We start from the raw sequence: 19210 nt of genomic DNA, 5'->3' as shown, positions 1-19210 counted from the left end.
CATGTGCCCGGCAGTGTTCTAAGTACTTGTCAGATATGAACTCATTTCCTATTACCATCCCGCCTCGTGATGACAAAACCCGAGGCCTGGAGAGGTTGATGAGCCTGCCCAAGGTGTCCCAACTGGGTGTGTGGTGAGACCGGTGTTCGAGCCCAGTAGGTGGTCCCCGACCATGTCTGTCACCATCCCTGCTGCCTCTCCGTGTGGTCACATCGTGCAATAAAGAAACAAAACACCTTTGCCTCCACTCCCCCTGCAGAGCCTCCCCAAGGCCTCAGGAGGGTGACAAGCAGGGACACACATTCCCATTGCACAGACAAGCACCAGGGCCGAGAGAGGGACAATGACGTGAGTGGGGTCGCACGGCAAATGGGGGCAGAGCATCCTGGAGCGGGGCCCCTGGTCTCAGAATGTCTGTGTACCTTCCCTGCACAGAGCGGAGCTCCCAGCTGAAACCGGAGGGAGTCCCGGTTGCAGGCACTGGTGAAGGATTTTTCCTTCACCAGGAGCAGCTGGAGCTGGCTCCACAGAGGGACAGTGAGCAGGAGGGAAGTGGATGGCAAGGGCCGCCCCTCTGCCCGGGGAATGGTCCTCCAGGCCCTTCTTGAGAGCACCTGGGAGAGCCATGAGGCACCCTACAGCACCCCTTCTGCCCTGAGTGGCCAGGAGTGAAAGAATGTGACCTCCACTGGGGCAGGAGGACCAGCCCCACCCCCCCACTCCCATCAGGGAAGGTGTAGCAGAAGCAGAGGTGGAGCTGGCCAAAGGTGCGCGAGAGCCGGGCCGTGATACCTAGGTGCTGCTGGCTGTCTTCTTCCTTTTTCACGGTGGCAGAATACGCATAGCATAAAATTTAACATTGTAACCGTCTTCAGTTCTGTGACATGGAGCACATTCACACTGTTGTACAACCAACACCACTAGGATTTTTGTTTTTATTTTTAATTTTTTGAATGTCTATTTATTTTTGAGAGGGAGAGAGACAGAGAGCGAGTGGGGGGGGGGGCAGAGAGAGAGGGAGACACAGAATCCAAAGCGGGCTCCAGGCTCTGAGCTGTCAGCACCGGGCCCCACGCGGGGCTCGAACTCACAAACCTCGAGATCATGACCTGAGCCAAAGTCGGACGCTTAACTGACTGAGCCACCCTGGAGTCCCTGGTTTTTAAATTTTGACGTCACAATAGCCTAATGTATTCTTTAACGGTTTTGCTGACACGTATTAATGAAAAGTGTGCGTTAGGTGCTAAAATTATCATACTTGACAGAAAGGACCGTGTGTAGGAGCTTCCCCCATGCCAGGCATGGCTTTGAGGCATTTTAAATTAATAAATTCATTGAATCCTTACAATTTCCCTATAAGTTAGGTTCTGTTACTGACCCCAGTTTACAGATGAGAAGACAGAGAGGCTTAGTATCTATCCCCAAATCCCTCCCTGGCTCTTGTCTGGGCCCACCGGTCGCTACCGTTTATTGAGGACTCACTGTGTGCAAGGCTCACTGCTCTGTTCAGCCTTGGCCCCATTTCATAGCAACCTGGCGAAGAGGTTCCAAGATATACAGAAAGCAAGTCTGGGTTTATATCTGGGTCTCTGACTCAGAAGCCTGTGTCTTGACCAGCAGGCCTCGGTGCCTGCTGTTGAGACAGTGAAGCTGTCATCATAATACCCGCCTGGTTCTTGAGTGCTGGCCTCAGCCCATGTTTGTATATTGAGAATATGTGAGCGGTAGAAAGCCAAGAATCACAGCCCCAAGTGGCCCTGAGCTAGGAAGTGGTTGTGTGTTCATGGAATCTTTGTGTATTTGTGTAACCTCAGAAAATTGCTCTGAGCTGAGCACAGCTTGTTGCATCCATGAGATGGGGGTACTTCTCCCCACCCTCAGGCGGATGTAAATTCTGCCTCCCCTGCAAGGTGGAAATGAATTGAGCAGTGAAAGGGAAGGACTGTGCAGATCGTTGAGCAGGGTTGTAGAGCGGTGGCTCTCAGAAGTGGTCCCTGGACCAGCTGCATCATTGTCACCTGGGAAATTGTTAGAAATGCAGGTTCTCAGGCTCCACTGCCGAATTGCTAAATCAGAAACTCTAGGATGGGCACAGCAGTCTGGAAGTTAATCAGCCTTCCAGGTGATTCTGATGAACTCTCAGGTAGAGACCCACTGCTAGACATCATCCCGCAAAGTGTAAATTGAGATACTGTCACCGTCCCCGCAGAGAGTTTGTCTTGGGCCAGAAGCACGTCTTCAGCCTGGGATGCTGACATCTTTCCTGTCCCCTTCACCCTCACTCCTGTGTTCCCTGGCCCACAGGCCCAGTCTGAACAAATGATTGGGGGGAGCTCAGGGAGGCTGGAAACGGGGAGACGGTGGCCTCACGGACCTCTCCTGGCCACTGTTGCAGCCAGTACCTGAAGAATTGATTAAGGCTGAGCGTTTATCCCCACGTTAATAAGCAGGGGAGGGAGAAGCAGGAAGGAATTGCCCAATGTGTGCGGCTCCAATGTGTGTGGCTGAGCTGGGAAATGGAGTCCTGGGCTGTCCCGGCATGTGCAGGAAACAGGCAGCCCCTCAGTCATATCTGGAGACTCCTAGCACAGCGAAATGGGTTGAGGGAAGAAAGGAAGCTATCTCCTGAGGTAAAACCCCAGCTGCTGAGATGTGGCCTCCTGGCTCCACTGCTGAATCAAATTGCTAAGACCTGTGGAGGCAGAGCCGAGTTTGACTCCTGGCCAGCAAATCGGTGGCTCTGCACGCTCCCCTAATCAGGCATGATCTTCTCCTCCCTCCCCCCCCGCCTCAGAATGAGAGAGAGAGAGAACACAAGCAGGGGAGAGGCAGAAAGAGAGGAAGAGAGAGAATCCCAAGCAGACTCAGCACTGACAGCGCAGGATTCGAACCCAGGAACACGAGATCATGTCCTGAGCTGAAACCAAGAGTCGGACGCTTCACCGACTGAGCCACCCAGGCGCCTCCTCCCGAGTCTCAGACCCATCACCCTCTTCCTCTTCACCGTGTTCCACAGCCCCTCCAGCCAACTGGAGCCGGGCGGGAAATAAAACCCACTTCACACACTTATTTCTTCCTTAGACACAAGCCCAAAGTGGAGGAAAGAAAATACTTCCTCCAGCCAAACATTCTAACTACCTAATAGGAGGAGCTAAATACACAGCACCTCTCACCTCACCACACCCCTGGTTACAAACTTTGACATCCTCCCGTGGTCTCAAGGGCCAAGTCCTTGAGCCGGTATTCAGAGCCCTTGCTGGCACCTTGCTGGCCTGGCCCTCAGTGCTCCCTTGCGCTTGCCCAGACCCCGGCCAGACTCCACCTTTGTGGTTCCCACGCCACGCACCACCTTCCACCTGGAATGCCCTCCCTTCACTCTGGGCTCAGCTCCCTCTACTCAGCATTTGAGACTGGGCTCAAACAGACCTGCCCAGAGGCCCTTCACCGACTCCTGGGATTTCCACCTCCCTGCTGCAGCCTGCTCAGTCCCATTCACCCTGAACTGTGCTTGCTGGTTGCATGTTGGCCTCTCCCATCAACCCGAGCCCTGAGGGGCAGAAGCCCCTGCCAGGGTTATCCTTGCCTTCTCCCACACAGTGCCCAGCACAGGTCGGGCTTCGGGAGGGCCCCAGTAATGCAGGTTGAAGTCACCTTTCAGGCCCCAGGTCCCTGCCACAGGGCAGGTAGGAGCTGACTGGTGCGCCAGAGGCGAGAGCCAGTGACAATAGAATGCAGGCCCCCTGGCAGGTGCCATTTCAGAACTTGGACTGTAGGGCTTCTGCTCACTGTGGAACCCTGAGCCAGGCACTCTCCCTGTCGGGGCCTCAGTGTCCCTCTCTGTCCAAAGACAAATTCAGAAGCTTTGCTGGGGAATGGATGGTGAGGAGGAAGTAGAGACTCCAGATTTTCAACCTCCTGAAGGTGGGTTTAGAAAGTCCTCAGTGACCCTTGTCCCTTGAAACTCTCAGATAAGGAGATTGTGGGGCAATAAATCTGCATGGAGTTTTGGTCTGGGCCTCATTTGGGGGAATAAATAGGAAGAAGCTGTGTTCTTTGTCTCCAGAAGAGCCAGGCAAGAAGGGTACCAGGCTGAAACTAAGGACTGGGACAGCTGATAGGCCCTAGCTGATAGGTGACAGCTCTGTCACCCTCACAGTCCTGGGCTTTGGTGTGCGTGGACTGGAGAGCCCTCAGTAGACAGTCCTCACAGACAGGCAAGGTAGGAATATTACCTGCCTGAGAAAACAAAACCCAAGAGGGGATGAGATCTGCTCAAGGTCATGGAGTAAAGTGGCATCAGAATCAAGACTCTCCAACCTGACCAGCATGCCTGCTATGAAAGTGACAGGCCCAGCCCTCTCCCCCAAGAGGGGGTTCAGGAGAGGCTGGGAGCATAAGTGGAAGCTGGCCCAGGAGCCAGGTCGGTCTCCCCCTGGGTGCCTGCTTGTGGAATCTGACCTGAGTGTGGGCAAAGCAGAGGGGAAGACCCTTCGGACTTGGCGGTCTGATGGGTGAGTGGCTGGATGAATGGATGGAGAAAAGTAGGAAGAAACACAGGCAGCAGGAGCAGAGAACAGAAGAGGGCAACCATAGCCGAGCTCTTAGTTGGTACTAGACGTTTGCAAGATAGTTTGCAGCCATTATCTCATTTAATCCTTGGCAAGACTCTGTGAGGTAGATATTAGGGTACCCTTTTACAGATGCGGATGCTGAGGCCCAGAGACAAGTGGAGGTCCAGGATTTCAACCTGATTCTTCTCTTTTCCTGCCCTGGGCAGCCTCACAGGAGAGAGAGCGCTCCTCCCTGGTGGTGGTACTATTTGAACTGGGCCCAGGAAGTGGGAGTGACAGGAAGGGCATCCTAGGAGCCCAGCTAAGTGCCAACCATGCGCTTACCTGGGCTGATTAAGTTCGAGGCAGAGCGAAGGGGGCATGATCAAAGGTGGCATGTCTGGGAAAACACTATGCTTTGAGGGGAAAGCAGATAAACCAGTTTGGCTAAAGGGTGAGTCTGTGGAGATGAGGAGAAGCAAGCAGATGTGGAGATGAGGGGGGGCAGTGGAGGCAGAATGCGGGGCCCCACAACCCTAGTCCAGCAGAGAGCTTTCTCCTAAGGACAGAGAGGACCTAAGGTGGGCCTTAAGGGAAATGACAGTGTCAGAGTGAGGGCAGGAAAGGAGCCCTGGGCTGGGGTGGGGGAGAAATGGAGTCGCCCAGAGAAAAGGCTGCCCATGTTTTGCAAGGCTTGAGGGAGGGGGAGAACAGCTGGGGGCCGTGGGGCAGGGGAGGTGAGGCCGTCCGTCTCAGGAGGTGGCCTGCCTCTCTTCGGTGCCAGGGACCTGGCTCTGGGGAGTGTCAGCTGTCAGGAGGAGGGGATCCTTCGGGCCTAATCTTATCAGGAGGAGAGAGGCATTTTCTTGGTTCTCTCTCTGACTCAATCTGTATTTCCTGGGGCCTGCGGGGAGCCATCCGTGCTGGACCAGAAGGACCGGAGACCTGGAGGAAGGGAGATGGGGGCAGAGGAGGGTACGCATGGCAGAGAGAACGTGGAGATAGGACTGTTTTTACTTCTAGCTGCAGGAACCTCTGCCTTCACTGCTGAAACGACCCCGGAGGAAGTCTGGTGGGGGGTTGCCCTGAAGCGGTGTCCCCAGTATCCTCTGTGGCCTATGTTAATGGAGAGAACCAAGGGCTGCCCCTGTCTTCCCTTCCACCCCCACCGAGAGCCTCCCCCCCCCTCCCCCAGCGGCCACCTCAGCATGCGGCTGAGCTAGGCGGCTGGTTTCCACCCCAAGAGTCCTGCCACAGAGACGCACACATACACTCGTCAGGTTCTTCTTGACTAAGATGGATTATTGGTTACCTTTTCATGGGTGCTTGTCTGTTCCCTCCATCAACGTGGTGAGCACTGGGGATCAGAACTCTATGCCTCGCATCTGTTTTGCACTTTCTGGTTTGGGATTTTTACTTAGATCCCCCAAATGGTGGGCCTTCAACACGTACCTATCACATACTAAATCAAATCTTAGTGTCCTGTAAACATTGGGACCACAACAGTATTTTTTTTTAATGTTTATTTATTTATTTTTTAGAGAGGTGGGGGAAGGGAGAGAGAGAGAGAGAGAGGGCTCCAGGCTCTATGCTGTCAGCACAGAGTCCTATGCAGGGCTCAGACCCATGAACTGCGAGATCATGACCTGAGCTGAAGTCGGACGCTCAATTGACTGAGCCACCCAGGCACCCCAAGGGACCACAACAGTCTTAACAGCAAACGTGTAGAGCACTAAGTATGCACCCAGCATCACTCCATGTGCTGTGTGGATTCTCTCATTTAATCATCTGGACAGCCCTGTGAAAGAGTGTGGATCCAGGACTAAACAGCTTGGCTTCAAGTTCCAGCTCAGCCGCCTGCTAGCTGTGTGATTTTGGACAAGTTGCTTTGCCTCTCTGAGCCCCCAGTTGTCTCATCTGTAAAAATGGGGGGGATAATAGTACTTGCCATGAGGATTAAGTTAGTACATAGAACATACTTCATACATAGTAAGCAAGTAAGTTAACTATTATCTATTACTGTGCCTGATTTTACTGGTGAGGAAATAGATACATTAAGTTAGCCTGCCCAAAGTCACACAGGTGTGGTGTACATGATCTGTCAATACACTGTTAATTGAGTACCCAGTAGCCACATGTGGCTATTGAGCAGTTGAAATGTTGCTAATGTGATTGAGGGGGTGCATTTTATATATATATTTTTAGTGTTTATTTATTTTTGATAGAGAGAGCGGAGCATGAGCAGGGAAGGGGCAGAGAGAGAGAGGGAGACACAGAATCCAAAGGAGGCTCCAGGCTCTGAACTGTCAGCACAGAGCCCAATGCGGGGCTGGAACTCACGAACTGTGAGATCATGACCTGAGTGGAAGTCGGATGCTTAACCCACTGAACCACCCAGGTGCCCCTCTTTTAATCATTTTGACTTTAATTTAGAAGCCACAAGACCCCCGTGTTGGACAGAACTGGTGCAGAGGTCCCACACCCAGTGATCCGATGTAAATGATTCTCATGTGCATTTGAGGTCACAGTCCACAGCCCTGTGCTTTACCAGTCTAAGATCGTGCCATGTCCTGTCTTCCTGCTCTCAGCCATTTCCTCAAGAGGTGTAAACATGTGGAGAACAGTGACAGAACTGCCCAGCCCTCGCTGCCCCATCTCAATCCCAACACGGGGCCTGGCCCAGAATAAGCACTAAGCCAATAGCAAGTGGAGATTGCTGATTGAATTAAGCTAGGTTCACCTCCCTTTACAAACCTTGTATTTTTCTGCTTTGAAATGTTCTATGCTCTGGTTCAGGATGTTGGGCTCTTTAGGAAATTGGTTCTAGAGCCTTCTCTTCCACACAGCAAATTGCCAGAGTCAAGGTTATGAGTGACTTAGAATAGAATCATTGCATGTGGGACACCTGGGTGGCTCAGTTGCTTAAGCATCAGACTCTTGATCTCAGCTCAGGCCTTGCTCTTGGGGTCCGTAAGTTCAAACCCCACATCGGGCTCCACACTGGACATCGAGCCTACTTAAAAAAAAAGAAAAATCATCGCATGTGAATCAGATAATTGTCCTCTGGAGATCTCTGTGGTTGGTGGGGGGTGGGGGGTGACCAACTTGTCCCCATTTGCCTGGGACTTTCCTTATTTTAGCACTGAAAGTCCTACATTGGGAATATGCCCCTGTCCCATACCCTACACCTTAGGCAAACCAGGACAGGGGGTCCCCCAAGTTCTGTGGAGAGCAACAAGGCCTCTTCTTGCTCTGAAGAAAGGGAGGAAAACTAAGCCTGCAAAGTGAGACCCTGAGGCTTCACGTCCCTGCGTCCCAACCTTTCACTGCAGACCCTTTTACTGGCCTGTGGAAGACGAAAATAGACACTTTGTGCCAAGGAGTGACAAGTACAACAGGGCATGGCCTCAGACAAGCAGAAATGACTGTGGATAAAATTCTCACTAGCAGGAAGTCGCCAAGACCTGTGGTTTCTTTCTGCCTGGTGGGAAGGACGCCTCCAGGTGAATGGCTGGTTAAGCAGAGACCTATGTCAGCCACAGGGGCCTTGACCTCAGCTGGGCCTTGTTTCCAGAACCAGATATCCCACTTCTGGGGTGGGTCACAGGCCCTGATAAGGATTCAGGACAAAAGAGAATGGTTTCCAGGCAAGTTTGGAGCCAAGGTCAGGATCAGGACAAGCCCTATGATGGGTAGTAGTTGGTCAAAGATTGGAGTCAAGATGAGGGACCCGCCCATAATCAGCTGTGTGTTGTGTTAACTCTTGGTCTTTATAGATCACCTTCAAATAGTGTTCTTTACTCTTACAGTAATCTTTTCAGTTTTTAAACCTAAGAAACTGTGGTTCTAATTCCCCTCTATTAACTGCACTGATACAAATATGGTGGTTTAGACCTTCTCCCAAGGCAATATGGGGGCAGCTCACTGGCCACAAGGTCAGGTTTTAAGAGAAAGAAAGTAAAACTCCAAATATTAGATGTGGAACCCCAAACTTACAAAGGGACAAGGGTAGCCAGCAGCACCAGACTCCTACCCACCTCCGATGGCTAAAACCAAATTAGATAATTTCATTCTTTCCCTGAGGCCAGGAACAGACAATTAGTGAATAATCTATTATGCTGGTTCGTACCACACCCAATTTGGGTTTGGTTTCATTCACTCTGCAGCTTACCCTCGTCCTGTAATGTTGCAGGGCTGGGCTGCGAAGACAGGCCTTTGGGGGCAGGCGGGACAGTCTCTGTCTGTGTGTGTCTCTCCATCTCTTTCTCTACACGTCAGAGAGGAGCATGTGGCAGGAAGAGGGACCCCTGGGTCAAGCCTTGGCTTCTGCTTCCCGCCTCCACTGCCCCTATTAATATGATCTTGGTCAAATCGCTTCCCTGGCACCTCACTTTTGCCCTCATCAAATGAAACAACTATCTCCGCTTACCTGCAGGAGAGCTGCAAGGGATGGGGCAGGGAGCAAGCCATTCCACTGTCAGGCATTAAGAAGTAAACTCAGTGGGACGTTAAACCCAGAGATGACTAAATCTTTTTTAGTAGTGGGGGCAGGGAATTTGGAGTCCACAAAGCCTAATCCCATGGCTGAACACACATGGGATAGCAGCAGCAGCGGAAGTGATGCCACCCCTGCTTTGTGCCCCAGCGGGCTGGCCCACCACACCTAAGAAGGCATGCTGCGACTTTGATGTGGGCCCAGCCTGGCACCAGGCAGGATGGGACTGGTGGCATGGGATAAATCTGGCCCAGATCAGCCGTTCTGGCCCAGCCCATGGGTGAGGGCCCTTGCAGTGCTGAGGGCCCGCTACAGGCTGCATTTCCAGGCAAGTGCCTGCTTGTGGGGGAAATGAGCAGGGGAAACTCTCGCTCTCTGAATTGCTGAGTCCTTAGATTCACGCATGCACAGATACACACATCCAGGCACAGATGCAATTGAATACCCAAAGAGACGCACACATGCGTGCACAGGAGTACGCGGGCACATAGGATGAAAGCAGTGCTCATGCACAGACATGCACACCCAGTGCATACACCTTTGCACAAAGTTCACCCACATATATGTGTGCACATGCCCATCCCGTAGGCACAGAGAGAGAGATGGCCTGCCTGGTTTGGCCCCATCCCCCACTTCTCTAAGTTTCCTTCCATGACAACAGATCTGGAAGAAACTTGGCAGTGGAGATAAGGTGCTGGGCGGGGTAGGGCGGGGTAGAGTGGGGAGAGGTGTTGGGGGCAGAGGGACAGAAGGTCGCTGACACAGAGGTTTAGTTTTCTGTCACTGTTTCACAGCCGCTGGCTTCATCAATGGAGGCAAACAGCCCTCTTTTCAAAAGGTGTCCACGTAGCTTCCTAAGCCATGTTTTAGTTAGTTTGTTTGTTTTTTTAATTTTGGTGGGGAGGTGTGCAGAAGGAGAGAGAAAGAGAATCTTAAGTAGGTGACACGGGGCTTGAACTCATGACCGTGAGATCATAACCTGAGCCAAAATCAAGAGTCATATGCTCAACTTACTGAGCCACCCAGGCACCCCTGTTTTACTTTTCTGTAACGTGGGGGTGATAATGGTCATGATGTCTCCTCCTCCTGGGCTGAGAGGAGATCCAGGGTGAATGGGTGTGAAGGAGATTTCCTCATCACGGTCGCTATCTGCAGGAACCAGGAGATGGAGGCTCTGGGGGCAGGACTGCGTCCCCGCCCCCAGCTCCACAGTTTACAAGCTGTGCACCCTTGGGTGGGTTACTTCCCTTCTCTGCCTCCACCTCCACATCTGTAATGGGGAGCAAAGTAGTACCTGCCTGTTAAATTCATGCTGGGAATGGCACCTGACACATAGCAAGCACCCAAAAACTGTGAGTTGTCATTGCCCAGGAAGTGGCTGAGCTGAAGGACAGTCATTGACCATGCCTCTTGAGGCCCCCTGACCCTGACCCTGGGCTGAGAGCCATCCCTCAGGTGTGGGGCCAAGCCCCAGGCTGTGAAGGGAGGGCACCAAGAATGGCCAGAAGGGCCAGGACTGATGCTAATGGTCAGTCATGTGGATTTCTGCAGCCGTGATGGACCCTCTCACCCGACAGCCCACAGCACTTGAGCCCAAAAGCTGGCTTATCTCCCCTGCTTAGTTTCTCACTGACATGTCTCCTCTTCTCTATCTCCTCTGCCCTATTTCAGCCCAGGTGATCCTCACCTGTCACCTGTCCCACCCTTTCTTGCTCTCGGCAATCAAGACAGTCCTAAAAGTGAGCTCTGCTCCATCCCCTGTTTTAATCGCCTCAGCGACTCCTCATTGCCTTCAGAGTCTGAGTTCTTTTACATGGCTCCTGAGGTGATCTGGGTCCTGCCTCCTCGCCCATCTCTTTCCTGCAGATTCCTGTGCCCCAGCCACACTAAGCACAGACAGCCATTTCCCAGTTTACCGTTGGTTGGGGCTGCATGGGGCAGTGTGTTAGTCAGGACAGTAGGCTCAGCTCTGGGACAAATGGCCCCACTTTCTAACTGGTTTGCTCTGCAGGTTTATTTCTCTGTCACGCTATGACAGAGTCAGGGACTTCGTTAGGGGGAGATCCTCTGTTCCACAGGACCCCTTGGGGACCCAGGATGATGGAAGCCACATCATGCAGAACATGTGGCCTTTTCATCCCTTCAAACAAGGACAAGAGTTCTGGAGGGTCACAGGCAGGTCTTCCATGTTTCAGCCTGAAAGTGGCACACACCACTGCTGTCCCTGACCCATTGGTGCTAGAATCAGTTCCGTGACTGCCCAACAGCAAGGAGATAGGGATGTGAAGGGAGCAATAGAATGTCTGATGAGCCCCACCATTGGCCACAGATGGGTGTCCCCCCGCCCCACCATGGCAGCTGCTGAAGTTGAGGCAGAGTTGGGAGGTGCCTGGAGCTGAGCCTGCTGACGTGCCCCTCTACTTTCCTAACCCCAGCCCTCGCCCAAGGCAGTTCCTCCACTGCCATCTAATTACCAAGACCCTAGGGACATGTCGGTCCTGTGAGGACCCCCAGGACTCATTTCCCTCAGGACCCCCTGCAGAGAAAAGCTGTGCTGCTCCTTAGCAAGTGGTGGCTGGCTAAATCCCTTTGTGATTCTGTTTCCCTTATCGAATTGGCCACTAGGAAGCTTGGAGCCGAGTCTGAAGTGCACCTGCACTGTGTGGAGGACCTGGCAATACACGTTCAGTAGCTTAACTACCTCCAAATATCAGGCGATCTCTGTGTCCCTGCATTTTCCCTTGTCCCCATTTCCTTGCCAAGGCTTTTCCATTTGCTCCTATCTTGTGTGCTTTCCATTTCTATACAGCTTCTTACACCCTTTCTGGGATCAGATGGACATTAATTAGTCTGTCCCTGCATTCTGTGCTGCTTCCTGTAGCTCTGGCAAATGCAGCTCCTAAAAGGAAAGTTAAAATGTCTGAGCTTCACAGGACAGACCTGTCCCGTGAGGCTGATGGGCTTCCCTGTAAAGAGTTTGGCTCATGGGTCAGACCCCTGATCACCATGACCTCTTGAGGTCAACAGTCTAGTCTTGTGCCTTTGACACAGAATCCGAAATGGGCTCCAGGCTCTGAGCTGTCAGCACAGAGCCCGACGCGGGGCTCGAACCCACAGACCGTGAGATCATGACCTGAGTGAAGTCAGACGCTTAACCGACTGAGCCACCCAGGCGCCCCTAGTCTTGTGCCTTTGAACTGAACACAGAACAAGTGCCTTCTTTGGTCCTGACCCTGTGGGTGCCCAGAACACACATGCCTGCCCTTGGGAAGTTCCTAGGGCCTGGGGTGGGCAGAGCTCTGGGCTGGGCACTCCTGGAGCAGAGCGCCAGGCCTTTCTCTGAGGAGCCTGCAAGCAGCAGAGGAGATGACACCTGACACCAGACTCAGGAATCAGAGCCAAGAGTGTCAAGAGCCCGAGGGCAGCAAGGAGACATGGCAGGTTGGGGTGAGAGAGAGGAGAGGAGAACCAGAGATCTGCTGCTTGTGGTGTCGTGGAAGACTCCAGAGGAGGACGTGGGAGCTGGAGAAGGGGAGGTAGAGATAGGGAGATGGGTACAGGGGGTACAAGGTGGGGAAGGGCAGGCCAAGGAGAGGGGAAAGCAAGGGGGAGGGCCCAGAGGACTGGAAATGCAAAAGCAGGTTCAGGGAAGCTGGGGGTTCTTTATCTGGAAAGTACCCTTTAGAAGATGAGCAAGGAAAGTTGAATCTCAGAATATGGGGCAGGACCTCACCAGAAGGCCTTAAATGCCAGGCTGTGTTTGGCCTTGCTCCTGCAGGGCGGCAGTAAATAGGGAGCATCCAAGGGTGACCTCAGGAGGGTGGTGAGGAATACATCCAGGCTTGGTCCAGAAGGATCTCTCTGGCCTAGATGAGGAACGTGGACAAGAAGGCCCGGTGGGGTCAGAGACTGGGGTCAGGGGCTTGACCTGGGCAGCAGCAGGGCTGAGAGGCCACGTGTGTCGTGTGTTTGGCCACTGATGAGGCCGAGACCCTCTTCTGCCATTCATGATCTAGCCCTGCTCACCCCTCTAGCTGTGTTCTCCTCACTCATATCATCCAATTTACGTGTGTGTGTGTGTGTGTGTGTAACATCGCCTTGCTAATCTTACTAAACCGCATGTAGTTTCCCAAACATTCCATGTTTGCTTCTGTCTCTGGGCCTTTGCTTAGGCTGTTCCATCTGCCGGGGATATCTTCCCCCCACCTTACCACTGTCCTGTCAACATAGCCTTCATGTTGATCCTTCAAATCACAGCTCACATGTCACTTCCCCCGGGAAGCCTTCCCTGACTGCCATGTACAAATCTCCATTATTGCCTAGAGTACACTGGGTCCCAGTGGCCCGGACTCCTGTAGTGGCCTCGCTCACAGGATTCTTCACTCCTGTAAGGATGGGCTCATGCTTATTCTCTCCAACCCCCAGTGCCAGGCACGGGGCCCAGTCGTCCAGTGGTGCTCAGTAGACAGAGTGAACAAATACAGGGCTGGATGAGGATCTGGAGAAGTTCAAGATGCCTGGATGATAATATTGGGAGTAATTACTACTGTAGATCAAGGGACCTTAATGTATCGTGTAATTTAGTCCTCATGACAAGTCTATGAGACAGATGATTTTGTTATCCCCATTTTAAAGATGAGGAAACTGAGAACTCAGACTTAAGTCACTTGCTCGCCCAGCTGGTAAGTGGCAGAGCTGGGATTGGCGCCCAGGCAGGCTGGCTCCAGAGGACACAGTGTGACCCACTTAGCTGGGCTGAGTGGCGTGGCACGGCTGGGGTGCCTGCTGAGATGGTGGAGAGGGGGGGAAGGTGGTGAGTTCTGTCTCTTGCATTTCTGCCTTTTGTTCTTACGCTTGAAGAAATGACAAGCAAACAGGCCAGCAATAACCATACACCGTCTCACCAGATCCACAGAAGTAGCCACAATAACAGTCGGTTCGTTTGGTTGCCCTTCATAGCACATTGTCCACCCAGAACTGACCACTGTGCTGGTCGTGCCCTCTGAAGGTGAGCTCCCTGAGTGTCCCACCATCAGGGCAGCGAGCCTCATGCCCCTTTTGTCCTGTTTGTCTCCCGCAGATGTCATGGCATCCCCAGTACCGGAGCTCCAAGTTCCGCCACGTCTTTGGCAAACCAGCCAGCAAGGAGAATTGCTACGACTCGGTGCCCATCACCCACAGCGTCCACGACAATCACTTCTGCGCCGTGAACCCTCGTTTCATTGCAGTCGTGACCGAGTGCGCTGGTGGGGGAGCCTTCCTCGTCATTCCCTTGAGCCAGGTAAGGCTGCCTGCTAAGCCCCAGGTCCAAGCAGCCCTCTGGAGGCTGTACAGACAGAGGGGAAGTAGAAAGAGCCTGGGTTCTTGTCTCTTATGTGGATTTGAATCCTAACCCTGCTTATTACCAGCCATGTGACCTTGAGTCGTTTCACTTCCTTGAGCTTTGGTTTCCTCATTGAGAAAAAAAAATACCTATCCTGGGATTTCAGCTTCTAGCTGAAGCTACCTAGCTAGCTTCTAGCTACTCCTAGGACTACTCCCTCACTGCAAAATGATTCACTCCTGAATAAAATGTAATTTGTGATGCATTGCTGGGCTCACATGTTGGGGAAATCTCCAAGGCCACTTCCCCTCCCCAGCAAAAAGAAACAAATCTTGAGCCAAAAAATCTAACTGGGAGAGGTAAGCAGTAAGCAAACAGAAAGAACAAGCTTGTCCTGCCGGCACATGTTAACAGTATAGGTTAGACCATATGCAATTGCTGATACTTAATAGTTTTTTAACCCAGAAGTGGTAATTTTGTATAGCTTAACTTAATAGCAGACCTTGTCAGGATACCCAGCCTGAATCTTCTTAAGGCTGAACCTGCAGAAGAGCTAGAGAGATCCCGGTTGGTAGTGCCTCTGGCTCACAGCAGAGGCAGATAGGAAGTTTCTCCAGAGGAAGGCATCCCCGATGTGGACAGGACTCCTACAGAGTCAGATCAGGGAAATTTGTAATCTGAGATCACCAAGCATGTGAGCCACCACGAGGAAGAGTCAGCTGAGACAACAAACTACAGACTTAGACCCCCCCACCCCCGCCAAAGGACTTCAGAAATTAAAGTCATAAATACAAAATGGAATCTCATAGACCAGGTTTTCTGATCCCAACGGAATTGAATTAGAAATCAACATCAGGGGCACCTGGGTGGCGCAGTCGGTTAAGCGTCCGACTTCAGCCAGGTCACGATCTCACGATCCGTGAGTTCGAGCCCCGCGTCAGGCTCTGGGCTGATGGCTCAGAGCCTGGAGCCTGTTTCTGATTCTGTGTCTCCCTCTCTCTCTGCCCCTCCCCCGTTCATGCTCTGTCTCTCTCTGTCCCAAAAATAAATAAACGTTGAAAAAAATATTAAAAAAAAAAAAAGAAATCAACATCAAACAATACATTTTCAACTCCCATCCACTAGTATCTCACCAGGAGACCACAATGAGATACCACCACAACCACAGAATTGGCAAAGATGTAGAAATCTAACAATAGGAAGTTGTGGCAAGGACATGGAACAGTGTAAACTCTCAGACACTTCTGGTGACAGTGTCAACTGTCACACGTGGTTTTTTGGGGGTTTTTTTGGTGTGTTTTTTTGGTTTTTTGTCACATGTGTTTTAAAGCAAAACGTGACAGCTTCTAGTAAAGAGGAAAATACACATACGTTCTGACCCAGAGATTCCACTCCTTGGTATATCCCATGCAATGTGTTTACATGCATCAGGACACAAATACAAGAATGTGCATAGGAGTGTTGTTAATATTATCACAAAACTGCAAAAACTCAAATGTCCAAGAATTGAATAAATAAATGATAATATCTCCATAATAGGGAATCTGCACAGTCATGAAAAGGAACAAAGTATACATACATACGTACCACAACATGGATGAATCTTAATGACAATTTTGAGGAAAAGAAACCAAACAAATTACAAACGATCTCTCTCTCTTTACCTAAAGATAGATACAGACTAAATTAAATTCTACCTGAAGGGATGTATTAGTAAGTAGAACAATTTTAAGGAAGAGCAAGCAAAGGACTCTCATGAAATCCAGGACGATTATCACTCCCTGAGGGAGGGGAGTAGTTATGACTGGAGAATATCCATGGAAGGGGGGCGTCTTCTTTGTGTGGTGATAGTTCATGTCTTAACCTGAGAAGATGGCAGGTGTATGGGTAATTTATTTTCCAGCAATTCATTCAGCTGAACACTTGCATTTCATGCCTTTTTTTATATGCTATATTTTATACAAACACATACATAAGGATGATACGATGTTCCTGTGGTTTTACAGGCAGTTTCTATATAACTTCCAAGGAACTGATTATTCCAATATTTTGCAAACACTTCTAGAGAGAAGAAAAAGAGGGACTTCTCCCCTCCTTGTTCTATGAGCCAATGTAACTTTGATTCCAAAACCAGATAAGGAGAAAACAAGAAAGGAAAATGATAGTGCAGTCTCACTCAAGATGTATGCAGAATGGCTAGCAAACAAAATCCAGCAGTGAATTTAAAAAAGGATGCCATCTAACCAAGCTGGATTTATTCCAGAAACTAAGGACAGTTTAATATTAATAAATCTAGAAATGTAAATCATTACATTAACAAATAAATGAAGGGAGAAAGCCCTACAGTCATCTCCATAAATGCAGAAAAATCATTTGATAAAGCTCAGTACCCATTCATGATATAAATTCTTAGCAAATCGGGAAAAGAGCATTTCACTAACATAAACAGAATTTTTAAAAACCTTTTATTTAGATTCACCCGTTGCTAACATTCTGCCAGGGTTACTTTTTATCTCTTTTATATCTTTCTCTCCATATGTGTATGTATAGAAATTTGATGTCTGGACCAGTTGGGGTCTGGTCCCCCAACTCAGGACCATTCATTGTATTTTGTTGTCGTGTGTCTTAGTCTACTTCATTTCATGATACTAACATTTTTAAGCAGGTAGAGGACAGCTATTTTGTAGAACATTTTAAAATTTGGATTTTTGAAATTGTTTTCTCATGATAGATTTATATTATACATTTTGGGTAAGAATATTAAACAAATGGGGTTGAATCCTCAGTTCATACGTCTTGTGACACACGTTGTCAGTTTGTCCCATTATTGGTGATATCAGTGATATTTGATCTCTTTGTTAATATGATGCAAACATTCATAAAGATGGAATGTTAGAAACATCCCTTTAAAAATTTTTTTTTCAACGTTTATTTATTTTTGGGACAGAGAGAGACAGAGCATGAACGGGGGAGGGGCAGAGAGAGAGGGAGACACAGAATCGGAAACAGGCTCCAGGCTCCGAGCCATCAGCCCAGAGCCCGACGCGGGGCTCGAACTCACGGAGCGCGAGATCGTGACCTGGCTGAAGTCGGACGCTTAACCGACTGCGCCACCCAGGCGCCCCCAGAAACATCCCTTTAAAATCAGCAGTGAGTTAAAGGTCCTGGCCTGCACAGTAAAGCTGAAAAATAAGTTAAGGTAGAGGGATTGAAATGGAAGACATAAAATCACTCTTCTTTATAGGTATGGTTGCCTACATAGAAACCCAAAAGAATATATGGTCAAATTATTAGAAAAATAATAAGGGTTTTTGGAAGGTGGCTGGATACAAAAAAATCAGAATACAAAAACGAATTGCATTTTTATATACTAAGAACACTTACAATATGTAAACATTTGCAGTGCAATCAAAGAAGATTGGATATATAGGAATGAACAAACAAAAGGAGGAAAATACAGAGCATTATTGAAAAACTAGTATTAAAGATCACCTAAATAAATGGAAATGTAGACCGGGGCGCCTGGGTGGCGCAGTCGGTTAAGCGTCCGACTTCAGCCAGGTCACGATCCCGCGGTCCGTGGGTTCGAGCCCCGCGTCGGGCTCTGGGCTGATGGCTCAGAGCCTGGAGCCTGTTTCCGATTCTGTGTCTCCCTCTCTCTCTGCCCCTCCCCCATTCGTGCTCTGTCTCTCTCTGTCCCAAAAATAAATAAACGTTGAAAAAAAAAAATTAAAAAAAAAAATGGAAATGTATACCATGTTCATGAATGGCCTCTCTTTCTCCCTCTCCCAAATCTCCAAGGCATTCTTCTTTTTTGGATGTAGGCTACAGCATATTCCTTTCTTAGGATACCACACCCTGATCACTTTGAATTAGAGTTATTTGTGTTCTTCTGCTAGTACCTCCTAATGCACTTGGAATGGGGGGGAGCAGAGAATGGCTACTGTGTTGACCTAAATATCACATGTTGGGCATGCAGTTGGTGCTCATAAATTTTCATTGATTGAACAAATTACCCAATGATTGTTCATCTAAATAAATAGGGAGGGTGTCGTTGGCAAAAGGAATGGCATCAGCAAAGGCATAGAGGTGGGACTGTACATGGAGTGACCAGATAATAATGCAGAGAACAGTCTGGCCAGAACAAATGAACAGTCTGTGTTGAAGGGGAGGAAGGGAAGTACCCTGGGGACGTGGATGGGGCCAGATTAGAAGGGCCTTGAATGCCAGGATGAGAAGTGTGAACTGTATTCTAGAGCTGTAATTTTTCATGCTGGGGAGGGACAAGTATAAAATGGGATTTATGGAAAGACTTGAAGGTCAGAGCTCAAAGGTCTCCCAGGGATGACCCATTTAACCACTTGTTTTTCTCAAGCTCTGGGTGCTTTTAAAAGGCTCTATCCAGGGGCACCTGGGTGGCTCAGTTGGTTAAGCATCCAGCTGCCACTCAGGTCATGATCTTGTGGCTTGTGAGTTCAAGCCCCATGTCAGGCTCTGTGCTGACAGCTCAGAGCCTGGAGCCTGCTTTGGACTCTGTGTCTCCCTCTCTCTATGCCCCTTCCCCACTCACACTCTGTCTCTCTCTGTCTCTCAAAAATAAATAAACATTGAAAAAGTTTTTTTTTTTAAGATTCTACCCACTAAACAGACTCTATATTAATGTGTTTTTCAGATTTTTATTACTTGGTCTTTTTCAGAAATGTCTGTTTCTTTTTTTAATGTTTTATTTATTTATTTTTGAGAGAGACAGAGACAGAGAGGGTGAGCACGCTAGTGGGGGAGGGGTAGAGAGAGAGAATCCCCAAAGAGAAAGAATCCCCAGCAGGCTCCGCACTTGTCATC

At 49.9% G+C, this 19210-nt stretch overlaps 1 protein-coding gene across 1 annotated transcript in view; it reads left to right on the top strand.

Moving 5' to 3' along the window:
• Window positions 1–19210, top strand: part of CORO2A (coronin 2A) — a 54504-nt gene that overhangs the window by 13534 nt on the left and 21760 nt on the right. Inside the window, 1 exon segment of the mRNA XM_043565082.1 lies at window positions 14126–14326. Coding sequence (XP_043421017.1) covers window positions 14126–14326 — 201 coding nt within the window.

This window comes from Prionailurus bengalensis, chromosome D4 (assembly GCF_016509475.1).
Source record: "Prionailurus bengalensis isolate Pbe53 chromosome D4, Fcat_Pben_1.1_paternal_pri, whole genome shotgun sequence".
Lineage (NCBI taxonomy): Eukaryota > Metazoa > Chordata > Mammalia > Carnivora > Felidae > Prionailurus > Prionailurus bengalensis.
Note: the sequence above shows the minus strand (reverse complement) of the source record. Positions and strands in the feature narration are given on the sequence as shown.